Below are 19,994 nucleotides of genomic sequence, written 5' to 3'. Positions count from 1 at the left end.
CAACAGAAACAGGTTGGCCGTTCTGTAATTGATTCTTCCTTTTCATACAGGGCGTTTTATGTGATGGGTGGAGGGGGCTCAAGCTGCCGTAATTGAACCTCCTCACTGGTTTTAAGATCCTTTTTTTGTGATCCCCTGCTTTCCGCAAGTGGGGTGACTCATGAGTTCTTTTCTTTCTCTCTCTCGCTCCCTCTCTCTCTGTGAAACCCTTTAATCTCGTCTGCCCTCGGGTGAGTGTCACAGCCTCGTGCGCTACCTTTTAAATGATATACTGTATCTCGCTCAGACAGCAGAGCAGAGCCTGGTTGTGTTTCCTCAGACCTGTGGTGAGATCGCGGAGGCCCTGATTGCACTGAAGAGGGCACAGAGAGAGCAGAGACACAGCTGACAGCTCTCTAATGGCCATGGTGGTTCACTGTGCTCATGCCAAAGCTGCTCTGGGGTCTGCTCTCTGCACATATAGCAACTCCTAAAAGCTCATGCTGTTTGCACAGCCTGTGTGCAGCAACTCATGATGAGCAGGCTGGAGTAAAGTACAAAATAACCCTTTCGTAATAATGGATTATAAATCATACCGTAATGTATATAGATGATGGTGGATCAAGCAGGTTAATGTTGAATGTTTAATGAGGGACAGAGGAACAGAGTATTTATATTCATTATTTTAATAACACCATATTAAACATTAGCTTTGTTTGATCCACCTTCATTTATGTTTTATATCAACTTTATTGTATTATGTTTAGCCTTCCAAACTTCTTCTTCATCCATTATAATATGATGTTTTGGTAGCAGATCACAACTGTACAATGTGTTATGTCAACATAGTGTCAGTTTGTGCAAATTGTCCTGAAATATAATCTACACGGACATGAATTTAGTTTATTTTATTTTTTTTTTGTGAGTCTCAGTGTGACTATTTTTCATGCCTGCACCTGATAACGGTAGCGAGCTAATGTTAGGGCGGTACAGTATGCTGGGCGCAGCAAAAGAAAAGAGATTTGTATTCTGCACCTTTCTACAAGCTCTGCAGATGTATTATTTAAAAAAAAAAAGAAGATTTTTCTACATTAAAATGTTATTAACCTGACCTTTAAAAGGTACGGCAGGATATCACTGTTCAGCACTGTACTAAGTATTTAAAAAAAATTCCAACAGTGCCATTTCTTTATCCTTTCCTCTAAAATATACAGTTATTAATCACTCCATTCTCCACATTCTGTACCTACTTGCAGGGTTACCATCTAAGTTGAGGCATCCTTCCTGCATTCATGACTATTGAAAGCTAGTTAGCAGCTACAAGCCAGGCTAAAGTAAATCAAGGGAGCGGTAAGTAATTATTGCAGTTAGAAACAAAAATGATTGACTAAAATTATCAGCAGAATGTGAAGAAATAACAGTTTTGACGTTATGATGACTCTGTATTGAGTTGTAGAGATATCGAATGAAGTTAGCATGCTAATCAGCTGGACCTGACCCCGTCCGAGTCCAAAGCTCCTGTACTAACAATGTAGAACAACAACACTCCGTGGTTTCTTTGACGATACGCTGCCCCCTCTTTGTTTTGAACAACAGGCGACCAAATGTAATGCACTAACACCTTGTGTAAAATTCCAGATTTTGTGGGTTTGAACATTTTTTTTAGACATTTTAATGCAGAGATGTTACACATTATGTTGTTAAACATTAGTAGGAACTAGTAAATATTTCAGAAAGTCATCAACACGTACAGATGAGATTAAACTGGCAATATGTGCTTTTGGGAAAGAAATCAAACTAGGAATTTTAATGCATACAACATTAATAAGGTAATAATACAAACTCGGTAATAGCCGGGGGTTTTTCCCATCAGTGAATAAACAAGCTGCTCTCAGAGGAAAATAAGATATAAACAAAGTCGAACTGATGAATGAGACTGTGTTGTTCTTCAAGGTCAGTTTGTCTATTCAGTCAGGAAAACAGAGTTTATTTAGTTTGGTTAGGCATAAAAACAAACAGTCACTGAAGATCTTTCTCCTCTGATTCAAATTTCGTTCGCAATAACTGCACAGTGCGTCTTCAAATTGCACCGTTAACAGCAGTCTGGATTATAAAGTGTTTCCAAATGTTCTTATTTACATTCTACCACTGTTCTTAATTCAGCACCGTCGAGAGAAAAAACATTAAACATGTACAAACAGAGCTGCTTGCTTTTCTCAAGGCATTATTTTTCCATTTCGGAACTCGAGAGCAAATGAATAAACACGTCCCACACCTCCGCGCTCATATTAAGCGCGTATTCCCAGAGTGTTTTCAGCTGTATCACCTTCATTATGTTGGTGAAAGCAATATACTGTAGCTGCAGCTTTATGGATTTTGCATCAGTTGTACTTGTGCTCACAATCTGTGAAGAATTACATTTTTCAGGCTGAACAGCTGAGGGATGTTTAGCAGAACAGTGGCAGATTCATCTATAAGGACAAAGACTGTCAGCTGCAGGAGTGTCAAACCAGAGGCTGGAGTGTTTTTCTTAAGGAATATGTGTGTTGCTCATTGCCAGCCTTGTGCTCATTAGCACATTTTAGCTGGAGATCCAGACAGTTCACGCTGCATGGCAAATTAGATTGAGAAGCCAGTCTCAACCCCCACCGTCACAAACCTACACACACGCGCACACACACACACATGTCCAATCGCACATGTTACACATGTAAGGTTTGTATACGAGGAAGGCTCGCAGGCGCATGTTTGGACTCACATACGTGCTCTGAAACAAGTGACTGAAAGAATAAAGAGACAAGGGCAGACACACTCCATCCTCCCTCCACAGTCGACTTAACCCTCCATTTATCACGTCTCATCTGTCACATCTGTCTCCTCTTCATTTTTATTGTCCCCCCCGCGCTCACTGTCCTCAAACAGGAACATGTTATCACTCTTTCTCTCGCCGAGCATCCCGCCCGCAGCCTCCTCTCTCCCCGACTTTCTGCTCCCTCGCGTGCCCTTGCTCTCCATCTACCTTCCTTCTCTCCCTCCCTCTCTCCTCATCCTCTCTCCTCCCCCTCCCCCTCCTCCTCCTCCTCCTCCTCCTCCCGCTGCGCTCTAGACTCGCTCTCATTCCCCCTCGCTCACCCACTCAGGCAGCATCCTCCCCTCTCCACTTCTACCTTCACACTCACCTCCTCGCGCCTCCCTCTCTCCGCTCCTCTCCATCACCTACTAACACATATCATCTCTGGCAACACCCCCTCCCCTCCCCTCCACCTTCACCTCCTCCACCCGTCTGTTGTCTCCCCCCCCCCCACACCTTCTCCCTCCACTCTCTCTTCCATCTCTTCCATTCCTCCTTCCCTCTTCACACACTCAACCTCGCCGTCTCACGCGTGCACACACACACTCATGCTGATTGGCATCCAAGGACGGAGCACCCTCTCTCCCGAACCGGCAACCAGGCGGTTTGCTCGTGCGCCCAGGCTTCTTGACACTGAGTTCAGCTGAGGAAGAGGACGAGGAAGGGACCATGGAGCACAGCCACATCTTCCCTGTTTTTTCCCCAAACGGGAGCACCTGGAGCTCGGGGGAGCATCCCTCTGAGGTTGCCCAGGGATGCCCTCTGGGACCACTGCCCGTTATCTACTACAGCGTCCTGCTCTGTCTCGGCCTGCCGGGTAAGACACGTTGAGTGGCTGTCTAATCCGTCTCATCACATGCACGTCCCATTCTGTGTTAACTGTGATTAGAGTCTGCACCGGTGGGTTGCAGGAGTCACGCTTTGCTTCTTGAATCGTTGCGCCTGCAGGTTTGAGTGAGCGTGTGTCACGCACAGCTGCTCCGGAGTGTCTCTCACACACTGTTGATTTGTCATACTGACCTTGTGGCAATCACTTGTGCATGCGTACGTACTGTACTTTGTATGCCTTTAGTCTGCGTCTGTGCCCGCCTGTTTGGAGTTTGTTCACCTCTTTCTTAAGAAATATTCACCATTTTGGAAAAAAAAGAAAAATGTACACATGATTCTTGAAACTTCACCTTTTACATGTTATGTTTTACATACAATCTGTATATGACAGGTAACCACACAAGCCTGACCTCTGGAACAAGTGTGTGTTACATTGCCGCCCTCGATGACCTGAATTATTAACTCCTCCTCGTTGTGTCTTCATTGACTCGTCCATTCACAGTCATTGTCGGACCCATTTACTGCCTCCGTCCCGCTGCGTGATCTATGAGTGCTGACCTGGTCTCACACAGGGAGGCAAAGTGGTGTGTGCATGTAGCGTATATGTGTGTGTGTGTGTGTGTGTGTGTGTGTGTGTGTGTGTGTGTGTGTGTGGGTTGGAGACATAGACACTGGAGGTCAGATGAAAGAGGAAAGGTGCTAATGTCTAATCAGAGATTGGTTGGAAGCCTTCTGGACTGGACAGGAATGTTGGAGTCATAAACAACATAAAGAATTTTATTAATTTAAGGTGCATTATGTAGTTTTTGGGACAAATTCCAATTCAATCGGAAGAGAAGGATCAATTTGCCTAAACAAACTAAATAAACAAACTCTCTGTTTTCATGACTGAATAAGCACACTGACCATAAAGCACAACATCTTTTCATACTGTTTTGCTCTCTTTATATGTGGCGGACCCTGCCACCTTTCAAGCTTCAGACAGTGTTCCAGGACCTTATTGTCCTCTGAGAACAGCCTGTTTAACTAGGTATATAAAAGAATTTGTATTATGACCTCATCAATATTGTGAATAATAACATTTGGAGTTTGAATGCCTCTCCAAAACTCCACAATGCTCCTTTAACTCTGTTTTTTAGGTGAGGTTAATTGAGATATTCGACAGCAAAGATTCTGCCTCTAATGAACACAATCTTGGACTTTTTATCTCATTCGTCCTAATAGAGCGGGAGTGAGCTCTCCTGCATCAAAACAAATCTGCATTGCAAAGTGAAAAGCCTCTGTATGCCAACGCTGCAGTTGCTCCACAGACTTGCAGTCTCAGTAAAAGTAAAAGTCCGTCCCTCTGATCAAATCTCTCTTAATTATTTCTCGCAGGGCGGCAAATCAAGTCTTTGCACGAGCCGCCGTTTAAAGTTTCCCCTTGCACTGCCTCGGGACTTTTATTTGATTCTGCTGCTCTGTCGTCTTTTACAAATGTGATTGAGGCTGTTTGTTTAATCACTGAGTAACAATAACCCCAGAGTGTAATGCAATCTTACAATAGTTGTCTGACTTGATGGCGGGGTTGAACGCAGCGGGCTGATACTTTGCAGCAGCCGACTTCGACTTATTCAATCATAATGACACAGCTCGTTCCGCTCAAGCTGAATCATGAATGTTTCATGAGCGCGCCATGTGTGAGTAGTAGCGGCGTGACCCGCGAGACCCACACGTATTTAACGCTCCCAATGTATTGGAAGCTGTTACCTTGATTACCGGCCGGTGTTTCATTAGTTAACAGCAACAGGGCTTCTCCGAGACGTTGCCATGTCTGTATATTTTCTCTCAGGCTTTGACCTTTAAGCTGCAGATGGGGATCAAGAGCATAGATTTGAGGACCAAAAAGCAAGATGAGGGAAGGTAATGAGAAAAAGGATTACGCAATTCAAGTGTTGGGAAATGATTACCGTTTGACCTTGCGAGATGATGAACCAAGGCTGCAGACAAGGACATCGAGAAGAAGAAGAAGAAGAAGAAGAAGAAGAAGACGAAGAGATCAGAGCAGTAATAGAGAGGGAGATTAATAACAGCAGAGCCAGTGAAGTAGCACCTTTTGAGCCCCGAGTGGGGGAGCTGCAGACGACGGAGCAGAGACGAATTGCCACATTTTTAATTAATCGCTAACTCTCTCTCTCTCTCGTTTGCTCTCTCTGGGCTCGCCACACTGCCTGAGACAGAACAGACGTGTGCTAGTATGGCGAATAGCCCGATGAAGGAGTCGGCTATTTGCTCAGTCTTTGACACGTCGGGATTACAGGAGTGAGGCCTGCTCTTTGTACAGTACAGTATGTCTCAGAGCACTCACTGCTAAGACACATACTGTACAGTATGTTGAGTGGTCTGGTGACGAAGCTGCATGTGCAGGTGAAGCTGCCTTTCTTTAAGTTTAACATGTCTATATGCAATCTTTTCTGCCTTTTTTTAAAAATATGCTTTTGAATCGTAATTCTGTTTTTGGTTGCTACTAGAATAGGTTTACAGGCTTTAATGCCCAAAAACCACATCAGTTCTCTTTTGCTGCAGCATTCACTGCATTCCCCCTCCGTCTGAAACACTCTGTTTCAGCTCCTGTCTCTTTAAGGCCCGCCCCTCCTGAATACCGAGTCTGCTCTGAATGGTCGGCTCACGCACGCCTGAGCAAGCACCGCTAACAACAACAGAGCAGCTGTTCTGAATTAATTGTTATGTGCCATACTAACTGCAAGGCAGAAATTATGCAGTCATGTGACATGGTGACGTGTTATGATGTCACAAAGTTGCAGAATTTAAGGCGGGACTGCTGGCGAGACGTTTGAGGAGCAGTCCAAAATAGTAAAGCAGTACACAAAGCAACTAAAAGGATTAAATTAAATGGTGTTATATCAATTGTCATGCATTTTTAATTATCAAATTAGTTTCTTTAATTAGTCATCAGGGCTCCAATAAAACAACAAACACTTTTTGGTAAAACTGTATCCTGTTAATTTCATTCAACACTTCAACTTTTTCAGCGTATGTAAAGTGTGAAAATGTGGATAAAAATGGGATTAGCAAATTAGTATTAGCAAAAATTATATAACCCAGGGGTTCTTAAAGTGCAGCCAGCAGGCCGGTTGTGCCCTCTGAAACATTTTGTGCAGCTCCTGATCGTGTCGTTGATAACGTTTCAATAATTCTATTTCATTAATTTATTTTTAAGTAGCCTTCATTTATTTCACCACATGGCTACTGTGTGAATCTGTGCCACTAAACATGATACGTCCATCATCAGGAATGAAAGCGACTGGTTGCAATGCGACAAGTGGCACCTCACGTGTGTCAGTGCTGTATCTGAGGGGTAGACAAAGCAGTTTAATGTGGAAATGGGATGGAAAAGCCAACACAGGAAAAATTACTGTTGGTTGGAGAGAAAAGGAGGCTTCGGGAAAAATGGATCAGCTCTTACTTTGTCAGACCTCGGGGGGCAGTTAAATCGATCTGCTTTATCTGCTAAAGGGTGAATTCAGGGCTCAAGGAATTGAATGTTAAATGCCTTCATTGTTGGACCAATCACAAATCCTATGAGAAGTTCATGGATTTAGCCCTCAATCACACGCTGGCTCCCTAAATTGGCATAGGAAACACTTTGAGAACCTGTGGTGTGACAACAAGCCTGGACTAACATTGCTGTTTGTGGTCCTTGTGACAGTCAACATTGGTTTCTAATGAATCGTTCCTTTTAATAAACCATGAGTTTATTTAAACCATAATGCTTCTCTGACCTTAACCAAGATGTTTTTTAGCCTCAACCTTACCAACACGCAACCATCAGATACCACTTTTATTTTCTGAAATGATTAGTAACAGGAAACTGATGTTTATCTCCAGTATATGTCTCATGATGGAGTTCTGTTACAAGTGACAAATCCTGTTTTTAAAACGTTTTGAAGCACCCGCAACTAAACAATCAAACATTACTAGAATAAATATTAGAAAGGTGTGTTTCTACAAAACCATGGATAAGTTAAAACGTTGCACTTCTTTAGGTTGAATGATCTACTTCGCTTTGGTTTAGACACAAAACCCACTTGGTCAAAGTTAGGAAAACATCATGGTTTGGCTTAAAATTTCCTTTTGTGGTCACCAAAATAAAATTTTAAATAAATAAACAAACATTTTGGCAACCTTGACACTTGTTAGGTTTAGGCACAAATATCACTGGGTTAGGGTTAGGAAAACATCACGGTTTGGCTTCAAATAACTGTAGATGGTCTGACTTCGCACAGTTTTGTCACCACTGAAAGGGCTGGAAATGTTCCAGGTGTCCTTAAAAATATCCAGTGATATGGCTGTTTGGCAGCCTTGTTGGCTGTGATGACACCACCACCTTTCCCTTCACCTCTTGCTGCGACAGGTGTCTAATTGGCCTATAATGTGAACATGGTATGCCACATTTGGTACACATGTCAACCTTGGACCTTACTGTCAATATGGCCGATGACACGTCACAACGTAATCGACTGGGCTGTAACAATTCATTGACAAGCTTTTTCAGTTTTTACAACCAGCAAATATACGTGTCTCAGGTGTCATCGCGTAAGTGTGGTTCGTGGGATACGCTCACGTACTCCGCAGTGTGATGATGAGTTACTTCCCCGGCTCCTTGAAGTGTCTCTTCAACAGTCAGGACCGGCGCACGTACGCGTTGGAAACCATTTCCTCCCACTTACCCACCCACCCTCAGGGGAAAAACGTCAGGAGATGTTCGTCACTAATGACCCCCTTAAATCCACGTCGTGGTGCAGGCCAGATGTTAATGAGTGGTTGGCCCCATCGACTTGAGCTATCGATCCGCCAAACCGCACCAGCAACAGGGCATGTGCGGCTTGTTAACACATACCATCACATACAATCAAGTTTGAGATTAGGGCGTGTGAAGAGGCTGTCGCAAAAAAAAAAAAAAAAAGATGGCGTATAAATCAGTAAATCAAATGGCAGACGATTCTGAGCTCTGGTTTGTCTCCAGGTTAAAAAAAGGAGAGGAAGGGAGAGCGTGTCAGCTTGACATGGGGGAGAAGAGCCAGAGAGGGCACGGGAGGACAGAGGAGGCGAGAGAGGAGGAGAGGTGTTGTTAGATGCAATAAATCAAGGATGTTGATGCAGCGACACAGCTGACTTTGCTTGACCAGCTGACAACAACACTGTCACAGCCAGCCGACAACGCCAGTAGTTGATCTGTCATCACCGTGAGGATAATGTGCGCTGGGATCGGTTTCATTGTTTCATTTTCCTCCTCCTCTTCACCAACTATCTTTCACCTCCTCTTAGAAGCTGAAACCTCATAAAACGCACTCGGAGAGCATCCAAGGGCACATTGTAATTATTTGCATTGTTTACGAGGACATTTAAACGCGATGAGCTGAGTTTGTCCGTCTGCAGTGCCACATCGCCGGGAGTGGGGGGTTAGTCTTGACATGAGGACAGTCGTCTCCGGCAAACTTTGACTCGCTGAGGCCCGTCTGTGAAAACGAATGGCTGTATGGACATGAGCAGAGGCAGAGCACTGCAGTGGCATCAATATCATAGCAGCAACCACAGCCCCTTTCTCTTAATATCCTTGTTAAACCTAAATACCCTGTTTTTCTCATTCCGGCTCTGTTTTCTTTGTTTCCCCTGAGCTCCTTCCTCATCCACTCTCAGCTTATGCCCACAGTAAGAACATCACGTTTTTTTCGCTTGAATCCAGGTTGCGTAAAAGGACATTTTATGTCTTTCATGTATGTGGTTTTTTTTTTAGGTGGTTTCATAGAAGGGATGTGCCTCTGGTTTTTGTTCGGGGGGGAATTAAGGAATCGCCCTGCTTCATGTCCGGTCTGACACTGAAAGAAGACAAAAGGGAAATGGTTGTCATCAGGAACAAAGTGCTTGTGACCTTTGAAACGAGCTTTGATATTCACCCCCCTCTCTTGTCTCTTGCCTCTCTCTTCCTTTCCTCCCACCGCCTCGCCGTTCGCCTCTATACCTCCCTCCCTTGTTCTCTGTTTTCCTGTCTAATCCTCCCCTCCAGTCCCTCTCAATAACCTGCTCTCTTTTTAACTCCCTGTGACCTTCTTCAGACCACTCTTTCCTTCACCCTCCCTCTGTTATCTCCTCTTGTCTTATTAGCCTCCGGATAAGCCGTCATAGCCAAACCTCAATTAGCTCCAAATGACCAAAAAGCTTAATTGCAATGCTCACTTTCATTCTCATTTTCAGGGCATAATTTCCTTTTTAACAGCGTTCTGTCTGTATTATACGAGGCCCAGGAGAAAGCCTAATGGCTAGTGTGCTTTGCCACCAGTTTCGAGGGGTTAAGCTGCACTGTGTCGTTTGTCGACAGCCCGTCTGAACACGTCCCTTTAGTGGTGGGATGACTCAGCCTCGTTACACACCTCAGGGAGCACGCTGTGCCTTCTCTTTTCCCGCTAAACAACGTCAATGGCCCTCGTTATGTTAGAGGAGCAACAGGGGGAGCCGAGACGCAAAAGCACTCCCACACAAGTAGACAGAAGGGGTCACCAATGCAAACACACACACACAAACAAACAAATGCAGACAAACACGCAGAATCACATTATCTGTCCTGCAGGTCATTCTAATCCCCTCTCAGCTGGAGTTACTCATTTTTCTGCTTCTCCAGACATGAGACGCACACGTCATTGTTCGGTGTGTGTGCACCCCACCGACCCGTCTGTCCCCGTCCCCGCTGAGACCTCAGCCCCGCATGCGCCACCTCATACCCGCAGAATGCAGAGCAGATCCATCCGGCTTCCAGCAAACTCCCTCCCTCCCTCCCAATCCCAGGCCCCGGAGACAACGCAAAGAGCAGGAGTCAATTGAAATGAATGGGCAGCCCATCGCGAGCTGGCTCAAGCTAAATGGAAATGTCAAGCTCGCCACAGATCCCTTTTGTCTGTCTGTAGAGGGCCTCGTCTCACCGGGGAGCCCAAACAGAATAATACCCAGCCAGTGACAGTCAACAATTTGCTGTTTCCATCTCATGCCGCTCCTCTCTGCTTAGCTCCATGTGGAAAAGAGAAAGCGAGTTACAATAGAAAAAGTGAGGCGATGGATTGAATTGTGCAGGATTTGTAATTGATCTCTAACAGGATGATTTGAGCAGCTCTGAGCTCGGCAGCACAAAAACACCGATGCAATCCCTCCTCTTTTGTCCAGTAAAAGCGGCTGTATGAGAAATGATGTGTTCTCGGTATCAGTGTGATCATACCAAAGATAAAAGACACTGTTTGAGAAACGTTCAAAACACGAAACAGTAAAGTAATATCACAATTAAGTAGCTTGGCAGATGAGCAACAGAGTTTTTAGACCTATTTTATGACCCCTAGAGGAGGTTTATGGATGCAGAAAACTGACAATGAATTTATTGTTGTCTGGTCTGCCAATAACTGTGCTGATAAATAGGTTTTCCCTGAAACAATTGTGAAATTAAGCCATTGCAGTTTCTCGAAACCCAAGATGATGTTTTCAAATATATTGTTTTGTCAGACTGTTCAAAATCCAAAGACATTCATGGTACGGTCATACATCAACAAACCAATGGGACTGGAAAACATGTTGCTAAATTGCATTTTGCACATGCTGGTACAATCTTAAAGTTAAGGACCTTTTAATAGTATTTAGGTATTTTCAAATAGGAAATCAGTCAGTCAAAAACAGCATAAAGCTTCTCGTTATGGTCCCTGTCCTTGAGTCCAAGGTTAACATAAACTCTTTCGTATTCAGGATTCATTTGCAATTATCATGGACCTCAGACAGACACAAGGTGGATGACCAGTAGCTGAAACCAAAGAATCAATAAGTCAAGATTAGTTAGTGTGGAGTGCAGGCGGAGGTGATTGTGCCGGTGGGGGGTGTAGTGTAATCTAGCCGCCCTACAAGTACATAAGTTGTCAAGCATTGTAAACTGCTTTGACGTCTCATTTGTGGTTATTGATAGATTGTATGTTAATGATTTGGCGCATCCCTAATGATCTGTGTGTGCATGTGCAGACATGTGTTAGTGTGTGGTGTGTGTGTATGTGTATGTGTCTTCTGCTGCACATCCTCCAGTCTGGCAAGGACATCTTTAGTCATTATCTGGAGCCGGCTTTGTAATTTGTAATCAGCTGATAGTGGTTGAGGCTGTGAAGTGTGATGTACCAGACTCCAAGCTGCCATATTTAATCCAATCCCAGATCTATTACTGCAGAGGGGGGGACAGGACCACAGAACGCACACACACACACGTACACACACTGCATGGACAGTGATGGCTGCTAAGTGCATTGATGTCTCAGTGATGCAAATCAATGTCAGAGACGTCTTCGTTTGAGGAAGCAGATTGGACATGGCTTGATGCTGCACCAGCAGGTTTCAATAAATTACTATTTTATCTTTCTTGCCTCTTAAAAATAGAGGAAGAGCAACCCTCCTCCGCCTCTATGGACCTCGCCTGTGTCACACATAATATGATAATAATAACTTTATTGAAAGAGCAATTTTAAAAACAGCGTTTACAACGGGTTTAAGCAGAAGCAGCAAACTCAGGAAGACAATGTAACAGAATAAATGCTGAACAGTCAAGATGGACAGAAGGAAGCACAGACAAGAAGGCAAAGTGCACAACAATTTCAATATGAGTTAATATAGATAAAACCAATTTAAAAAAAAGCAAAATCACATAAAAGCAATTAAATACAAACTTGAACGGCACTCTGTAGAATGCATACCTCCACCAAGCCATCTAAATACAACTGATTTTTCCATTAAGATCCATGCATTAGCACCTGAGAATTAATGAGAATATTGAAACAAAGTGAGAAGAAATTCCTGGATCCACCCCAAAAGTTAATGGGGTCCATTCTGGACCTTGACCCATCCTCCATCCAAGTTTTGTGAAAATCTTTTCAGTAGTTTTTGGGTTATTCTGATTACAAACCAACCAACCAACAGAAGTTGGAATGTGGAGAACACAACTGGAGCTAATGCAGGGCTGGGGGACAGGCACAAGAAAAACAGATGAACCAAAACACTGGCACGTGTCCACAGAGGCTTCACCCTCCGACATCAATGCAAGCACTCAGTGGCTGTGCTGACGGCTTGTTTGGAAACCTTCTCTAATATTACAGAAGCAACTCAGCAAAAAGTGTTTCTGAAGACATTTTAGGCCAGTTTCCAGAAGTGTTGTGCCAGAAATCAACTTTACACCACGTCTCTTGACACGCGACACTTTGCGGCCAGAATACATAGCACGGCTTCCTACATCATGTGATGGATCCTGTGGACATGTAGCCTTACATACAAGGGGTCTGATTGACTAACAAGACACAGGTGTAAACAGAAAACAGGGAAGGGAAAAAGACAAAGACAGGAAGTTGAAAGTAAAACATGACACATGAGGATATAGTCAAAATAAAACAGAAAATTACTAAATTCCCCCAAACTTAGACATAGTGGAAGTTGACCCATGAACACAAAATCACAGATTGCCTATATAGTGTTTTATCAGGCTTCCCAGTAAGACTACAGAGTTTGCAAAACCAGTATCTTGTTTACTTCCACCTCTTGGTTTGGGAAAAGCCAGAACACAATCCGTAAAATCAACTGTCGGAGATGCCAGGAATAACCTGGGAATATTATGCACATGCGGAGAGGGGAGGAGAAACAGGGAACAGAGTAGGACAACAAAGAAATGGGATGTGTAATGAGCTTGTTCAGTTCAATTGCTGAGCTGAACTTCCACGTGAGAACAGAAGTCTGTGCCCCCCCACAATGCAGGCACACAAAGGCCGAGCTTCAGTAAAAGCAACGGTGGGATAAATCACCTGCAGACCTTTTTGTCAATGTTCTTTTTAGGCTAGAAAAGCGTGGGAGTAATAGTCCACCCCCTGGGCTGTTTAACTGTCCTGTGAGAGAAGGCGAGTGGGACAAAATAAACAGAGGGAGCTATGGAAGGATTTCATTCAGCAACACGGGCGCGAGAACATGAAGGTGTGCGCCGGAGTTCAGATTGAAAAGGAGAGGCAGGCAGGGAGAGATGGGGATGCCCTTGTGCTTTGTTTCAGGAACTTGATTGCCAGCGGCAGGCAGTAGCGAGCTCAGCAGACTGCCAAGGCTGTGGTGCCGCACGTTGCCCTCCTGTTTTTGTTGAGGCTTTGCTCTTTATTAGAGATAACAATTTGGCCAAAGTCAGAGGCAGGTGCCGACAGAATTACACAGCAGGTGTAGATGGAGGGGGGAAAGAGATGGGGCATTAAACAGAGGAAGGATTACAAAGTGGGAGAGCTGGTTGAAAATGGTAAACACTGACTGGATATGATAACAGATTTTTTTTTTTCATGTTGCAGCTGAAACTGAAATGTGGCAGAGGCTTCACGTGGCATGCTCCTCGATCTGTGTGATGGCGCTGAACATTTCCCAAAAACTTTTTTATAACCTAATCTTCGTGTTTGTATATTGTATTGTGTGTTTGTGTTCCTGCAGATGCACGTGTGTGTTAGCTGCCACTACAGTACGCTGCATCTCTATCCTGTGTCGCTCCCTTTCAATTGTCTGCCCACTAACACTCAATTTCTCTGTTTCCTTCCCTGCCCTAACCTTTTCCAATCTCATCATACTTTTCCCCTTCCAATCATTTCCCTATTTCCTCCCTCTATCTGCTTTCAATCACCTTCCTCCCCCCCTTCCTCCTCCCAGCTAACATCCTGACGGTGGTCATCCTGTCCCAGCTGGTGCTGCGTCGTCAAAAGTCCTCCTACAACTATCTCCTGGCTCTGGCCGCCGCCGACATCCTCGTCCTGCTCCTCATCGTCTTCGTCGACTTCATACTGGAGGATTTTATTTTGGCCGCACCGCTGCCTCCGTCGCTCAACAATGCAGTGCAGGTTCTGGAGTTCTCCTCCATCCACACCTCCATATGGATCACCGTGCCGCTCACCATTGACCGCTACATCGCCGTTTGCCACCCGCTGCGTTACCACACGGTGTCCTACCCGGCCCGCACACGGAGGGTGATATTTGCTGTGTATATCGGGTGCTTGCTCTCTGCAGCTCCGTATTATTGGTGGCCTGAGCTGTGGCACAGCCTGCATGGGGTGGCCAGTGGTGGTGCAGGAGAAGGAGGAGGTGGAGGAGGAGAGGGCAACAGAAGAACCGTGGCCCAGCATGTCCTGGTGTGGGCTCACTGCGCCACCGTCTATCTGCTCCCCTGCACTGTCTTCTTCTCCCTGAATGCCGTCATTGTCCGTAAGTTGCGCAGGCGTCGCAGCTGCTTCCGTCTGCGTGGCTACTCCACCGGCAAGACAACGGCCATTCTCCTTGCTATCACCTCCATTTTTGCCGTTTTGTGGGCGCCACGCACCCTCATGATCCTCTACCACTTCTACTCCGCTCCTCCTGCCTCGCAAGGCGCCGGCCGACTCCTTCACATGCTCACCGATCTGGCGAACATGCTAGCGTTGCTCAACACCGGCGTCAACTTCTTCCTTTACTGCTTCATCAGCAAGCGTTTCCGGGGCATGGCGGCCAACGTGCTGCGAGCCCTGGTCCACTGCAGGAAGCAACCACCGCCGTTCTACGCCAGCCACAACTTTTCCATCACGAGCAGCCCCTGGATCTCGCCAGCCAACTCTCACTGCATCAAGATGCTGGTGTACCAGTATGACAAAAATGGGAAGCCCATCTGTATTTCCTCATGAGTCCTCCACCACCAGCAATCAATCGTTTGGGGACACATTTTGGCTCTGTCTCCTTGGTGACCAGCTTTTCCCACATGGGACTCTTTGAGGCTTGAAAATGTCAACACGCCCGGAGAGCCCGGAGGTGAAGGTTTAGCTAGCTTTGAGCGATAACAAAGTGGAAAAGCAAACAGCAGGTATTCACAGTATTCACAAAAGCATCAAATAGATGTTGATTGTTTCCTCCATGCAAAAAAAAAAAAAACTTACTGTAAATGACTGACTGACGCTCGAGTGAGAGACTCCACACTCACAGACCGATGAGGGGATATGGAAACCATCCATCACTGACTTTTATGAGCCGCAGTTTGTAACTGAAGCATAAACGGACAACTAGATGAATCCTGGGTAAGGCATCAAACACGTGGTGACATTGGTTTTCTCTCTCTCTTCGCCGCCGGCTGAACAGCTGCATCCTTTGATCCGCTGGGAGTCATTTCCAGGAAGAGTCTGGGCACTAAACATCTCACCTGGAGGGGCAATTCACTCAGGCAGAGCCACCGACGGTGTGCCCACTGCCCACAGATTGTCTCTTAAGCAATTTAAAACAGCGCTGTCATTTCCAGTTTAATATGCAGAGTCCAGCAGGCATGTTCATTTCGGGCTTGTATAAAACGAACAGCCCCTTCAAGACTTTTTCCTCGTACGTGAGCTCATCCTCGCAGTGCGACACAGATTGTCGTAGGACGAGTAGACATTCTGCTTATCGTTGGTTAAATATTTATTAATGGTAGACCTGACTGTTATTGTAGCTTCGCAAAAATACAAGACAAAAAAATGACTTTGGGAACCTCAGCGCCAAGTTATCACTAATCTAGTAATCATATCTCTATTATTAGGTAGAGGAAATTTCTGCTATTAGTAGATAGTCCTCTATTAACTATTAATGATCTTTGATGACTTACTGTTAGCCATTATCTGGATGAATATAATGAATGTAACATCTCTTTAACCCTTTATCTTTCTGAGAGAATGAGAAAAAGAAAGAGAGAGAGACAGAGATGACAAAAAATCTGCCCTTCTTCCCATCAGTTTGTTTTCCCTCCTCCAAGGTTTTTTGTCCCATAATGCAGTAGTGAATCTGGCCTCAGGGCCACGGTGACACATTTCAGCTCAGCTCATTCTGCCGCTGGCTGACGGCTGCTCAGTAACATTTTACACCGGCACACAGTCACGTACCTCAGCTCTGTCTCGGTGCTGCCCGAGTCCTGCCCGGTAACAAACCATAAATGTGAACACATACACACACACGCAGAGCACATTGAGATCAATGCGCATCCATTCTGCAGACACCTTGGGGCATTATCAGTGTTCATCTATCTAGTGAGAATGGAGCTGAGCCAAAGGGCAGAATTCTGCTAATACCTGCCTGGAGTGATCAGACACATTGGGGCTCCTTTGTAATGGATACAACTTTAAATCTGATGAATGTGAGGCGTGTCCGTCACAGCTGATAAAGTCGTGCCCTCCAAACTCTTGTTAGACACTCAAACGCTCGAGACACTTCAGGGCGTGTTCGCTCTTTCTCTCACTATAGCAACTATTACAGTTAAAACTACTGGCTGCAGCTGGAACGCAGTACACAGGTTTTTTGCGGTAATTTACGTGTCAGTGTCCTTTCACCGACCAACTTCTTTGGTGTCTTTTGAATTTTTTTTTTTCTTAGTTTTCTGGCTTATTTGGGGTCAATAAGAATGTTGCAACATACAAGTGTTGTTTTAACCTTATGTTGACCTATATTTAATTTGCTTGATATTGATTATTTCAGGAAGTGATTGACTATCTTCACACTGTGGCAGCAGGGCAGACCGATGTCAATACTGAAAAACCTGTTGAGCTATTTGTATACAGTGTTTATATCGGTAACGTGTACCTGTGGCCTACCTGTTAAAGGACAAGTTCACCCAAAAAAATGAAATAGTTGTCAGTATCGTCTCCCATGCCGATGGAAAGTCGGGTAAAGTTTCGTATACCACAAAACATTTCCGGAGCTTCACAGCAAAACAGTATTCTCCTGAACAACTGAAGTAGATGGGAACTTATTTTAAAATATAAAAAAACACACACCTCAAAAAACATAATGTGGTTTCATACAGCTCTTCTGGTGTAACTGGTGTAGTTAATTACGCCCTCGACACACGGTTGAGCTTGTGCACCCACATCACACGGGATGCCTGCTGACACTTTCGGCTCCTTTTTACGGTGAAAAATAAACGTCCCTATCCATTTCAGTGGTTTAGTAGAAAGCTTTACCTGGATCAAAAAGAGAAATAGGGATACTAAACTACAAGCACCCAAGTTTTTACAGTTTAAAAAGCCTGTGCTACGTGTTTGCACAGATTCTAACTGTTGGTTTTTGTTGTAGTCTTTTCAATTTATTTTCCCATCAGAGATGTTCTTTAACCGGAGTAAACCCTAATTCTCCAATTTCCAAACTATTTCTTGTTCAACTATGTTTGTGCACTCAGACCAACCTCCACTCTGCTTTAATTCCAATTCCTTTGTTCCTCCACAAATTGATTTTCTAGAGAACTGCAAAGCGAACGAGCGACCACCAATTGCCACTCACTCCTCACCTCCTTCACTCGGTCCTCTTCCCACTCGTCCCCCTTTCCCTCCCACTTTGTGTCAAACGCACTCGCTCTGAGTTAATTTCACAAGAGTCCCTTTTTGTATTCGTTAACTGATTACCTTGAAGTATTTTGTGCTCCGTGTGCATACTGAGCATACCGCACTGCTGTTTCTCATCAGAAAATTGACCCAGGCAGTCGGGGACCTTGAGTTGCAGCTGGTGGATGGTTATGTGATGGAGCTACGGCCGAAAGGTCGATAACCAGGAATCACTCAGCGAACTCTTGGACTCCCAGTCCATTAAAGTAGTGCTCTCAGCAGGACGTAACATTTCATTTAGTGTAGAGGAAATAACATATGTGCTTTAACTATAATCAATAGAACCTAATGATCAGTGTGTGATCATTAAGAAACTGAGCTCATGAAAAAAAAAAATATATATATATATTTGGGCTTCAGCCTGAGGAGCTCATGCTGGATCAATGTTGCCATGACATTAATTCCATGTGTTAACCCCATCCAGCGATTTTCGGCTATGTTAATGTGACATTTGTGCGAGAGCCAGTGCCTCATTCCCGAGGCCTCCAGGGAAAGAATCGGGCATGCTGGGAAACCAAAGCGAAAAAGGGGATGAGCGGGGGGCTCGGAAGAGTGTCACGTGCAGGTGTCGCCTCGTCTCCCACGTGAGGCACTCACTCAGGAGCAGGTGGGAGGGTGTGTGTGTGTGTGTGTGTGTGTGTGTGAGGCGGGGGAGGTGATGGCAAGAAATCTTATGAGAAAAAAATAAAGCCCAGGATCTGTATTTTCTTCAGCCAGATATTAAAAAGATAACCACACATAAATCAATCAGAGGGTAAGATTATATTTTCTCTCTCACGCGTCCTCTCTGTCCCTCTCTCTACCTGAGTAGCTCTACAGTGTGTGTGTGTGTGTGCGTGTGTGTGTGTGTGTGTGTGTGTGTGTGTGTGTGTACATAATGTCTGTGTTAGACAGAGAGAAGCTTTAAAAAAAAAAGTATTTGTGCCATAGGACCTGTAATGTATGAAAATCAAATATGTATTTATACTCAATCATGAAGACTATAATTAAATACAGCACAGTATAAAAATGATATATTCATGAATGTAGAACCGACGCTTCTGGCATCTTTGTTGGTATTTTTCTGATTGTGATTTTCTACACGATGACCTTTTTTGACTAGTCTTTTACCTTTTTCTCCATGGCAGTGTTTCAAAACTGTGGTTTTTTCGATCGTACTGGAGTGATTATAGGCTTGCGTAATTCGTTTTTGTTTTTCTCCTCCTATTGAATGTAATGACTGTATACTGAGTATGTATTACTGTGCTGTGAGAAAGTATGCAGAAAAGTATTGGCTGATATCAATATTTTTGATTAAAGAAATAAAGAACAGTATCTAGATGGATTCAGAAATAGAGCTGATGATGACCTGTGTTGGGTTTTTTTTTCATTAACGCACACACAAACTTCAGGAAACATGGAACGTATAGGTGGGTAAATATGGTCCCATAATGTAGAAAATCTTTTTGATTATCAAGTCAGTCTATGTCTTATGTAAATACTGAGAACTTAAAAAAAAACATTGCCTGTATTCAGAAACTGTGCCTCTAAACCAGCCAGTACAACCTCTGTGACGTTATGATGTCACAACTATACAGCCACGTCCCCAGCATGGCCATGGTTGTAAAAACACTGGCAGAAGTGATCAGATTCTGTCTGCTCAGGCCTGTGAGAACTGACCAATCAGGGCACACTAGGCAGCAATAGACAGACAATTTGTGGGGTTTTTGTGACTTTTTTTTGGAAAGAACTGTCTAATTTGATCCTAAGAACAGTGTTCAAATGCAACTCAGAGCCTATTACTCTAAACACTGAACACGCACAATTCAATGTGTAATGATAAAAAAATTAATAATGAATGGTTAGTGGGCTTTCAAGGGTAACTTTCACGGATTATACACATTATAAAGTGT

The 19,994-nt window shown here is 44.3% G+C and overlaps 1 protein-coding gene across 1 annotated transcript; it reads left to right on the top strand.

Annotated features, from left to right (window-relative positions):
- The first annotated feature begins 1,036 nt into the window (after positions 1-1,036).
- gpr139 (G protein-coupled receptor 139) lies at positions 1,037-19,449 on the top strand. Its single transcript, XM_030407849.1, has 2 exons — positions 1,037-3,647; positions 14,393-19,449. Exons 1-2 carry the CDS (start codon positions 3,500-3,502, stop codon positions 15,391-15,393), a joined length of 1,149 nt encoding a protein of 382 aa, XP_030263709.1. The 5' UTR covers positions 1,037-3,499; the 3' UTR covers positions 15,394-19,449.
- Positions 19,450-19,994: the final 545 nt, after the last annotated feature.

The sequence above is a fragment of the Sparus aurata genome, chromosome 23 (genome assembly GCF_900880675.1).
Source record: "Sparus aurata chromosome 23, fSpaAur1.1, whole genome shotgun sequence".
Classification (NCBI taxonomy): Eukaryota; Metazoa; Chordata; class Actinopteri; order Spariformes; family Sparidae; genus Sparus; species Sparus aurata.
This window is presented reverse-complemented; position numbering and strand designations above follow the sequence as displayed.

Coding starts and splice junctions, on each gene's coding strand:
- gpr139 (XM_030407849.1), top strand. CDS start 3,500: ATGGAGCACAGCCACATCTTCCCTGTTTTTTCCCCAAACGGGAGCACC. Junction 3,648..14,392: donor GCTCTGTCTCGGCCTGCCGG/GTAAGACACGTT, acceptor TCCTCCTCCCAG/CTAACATCCTGACGGTGGTC.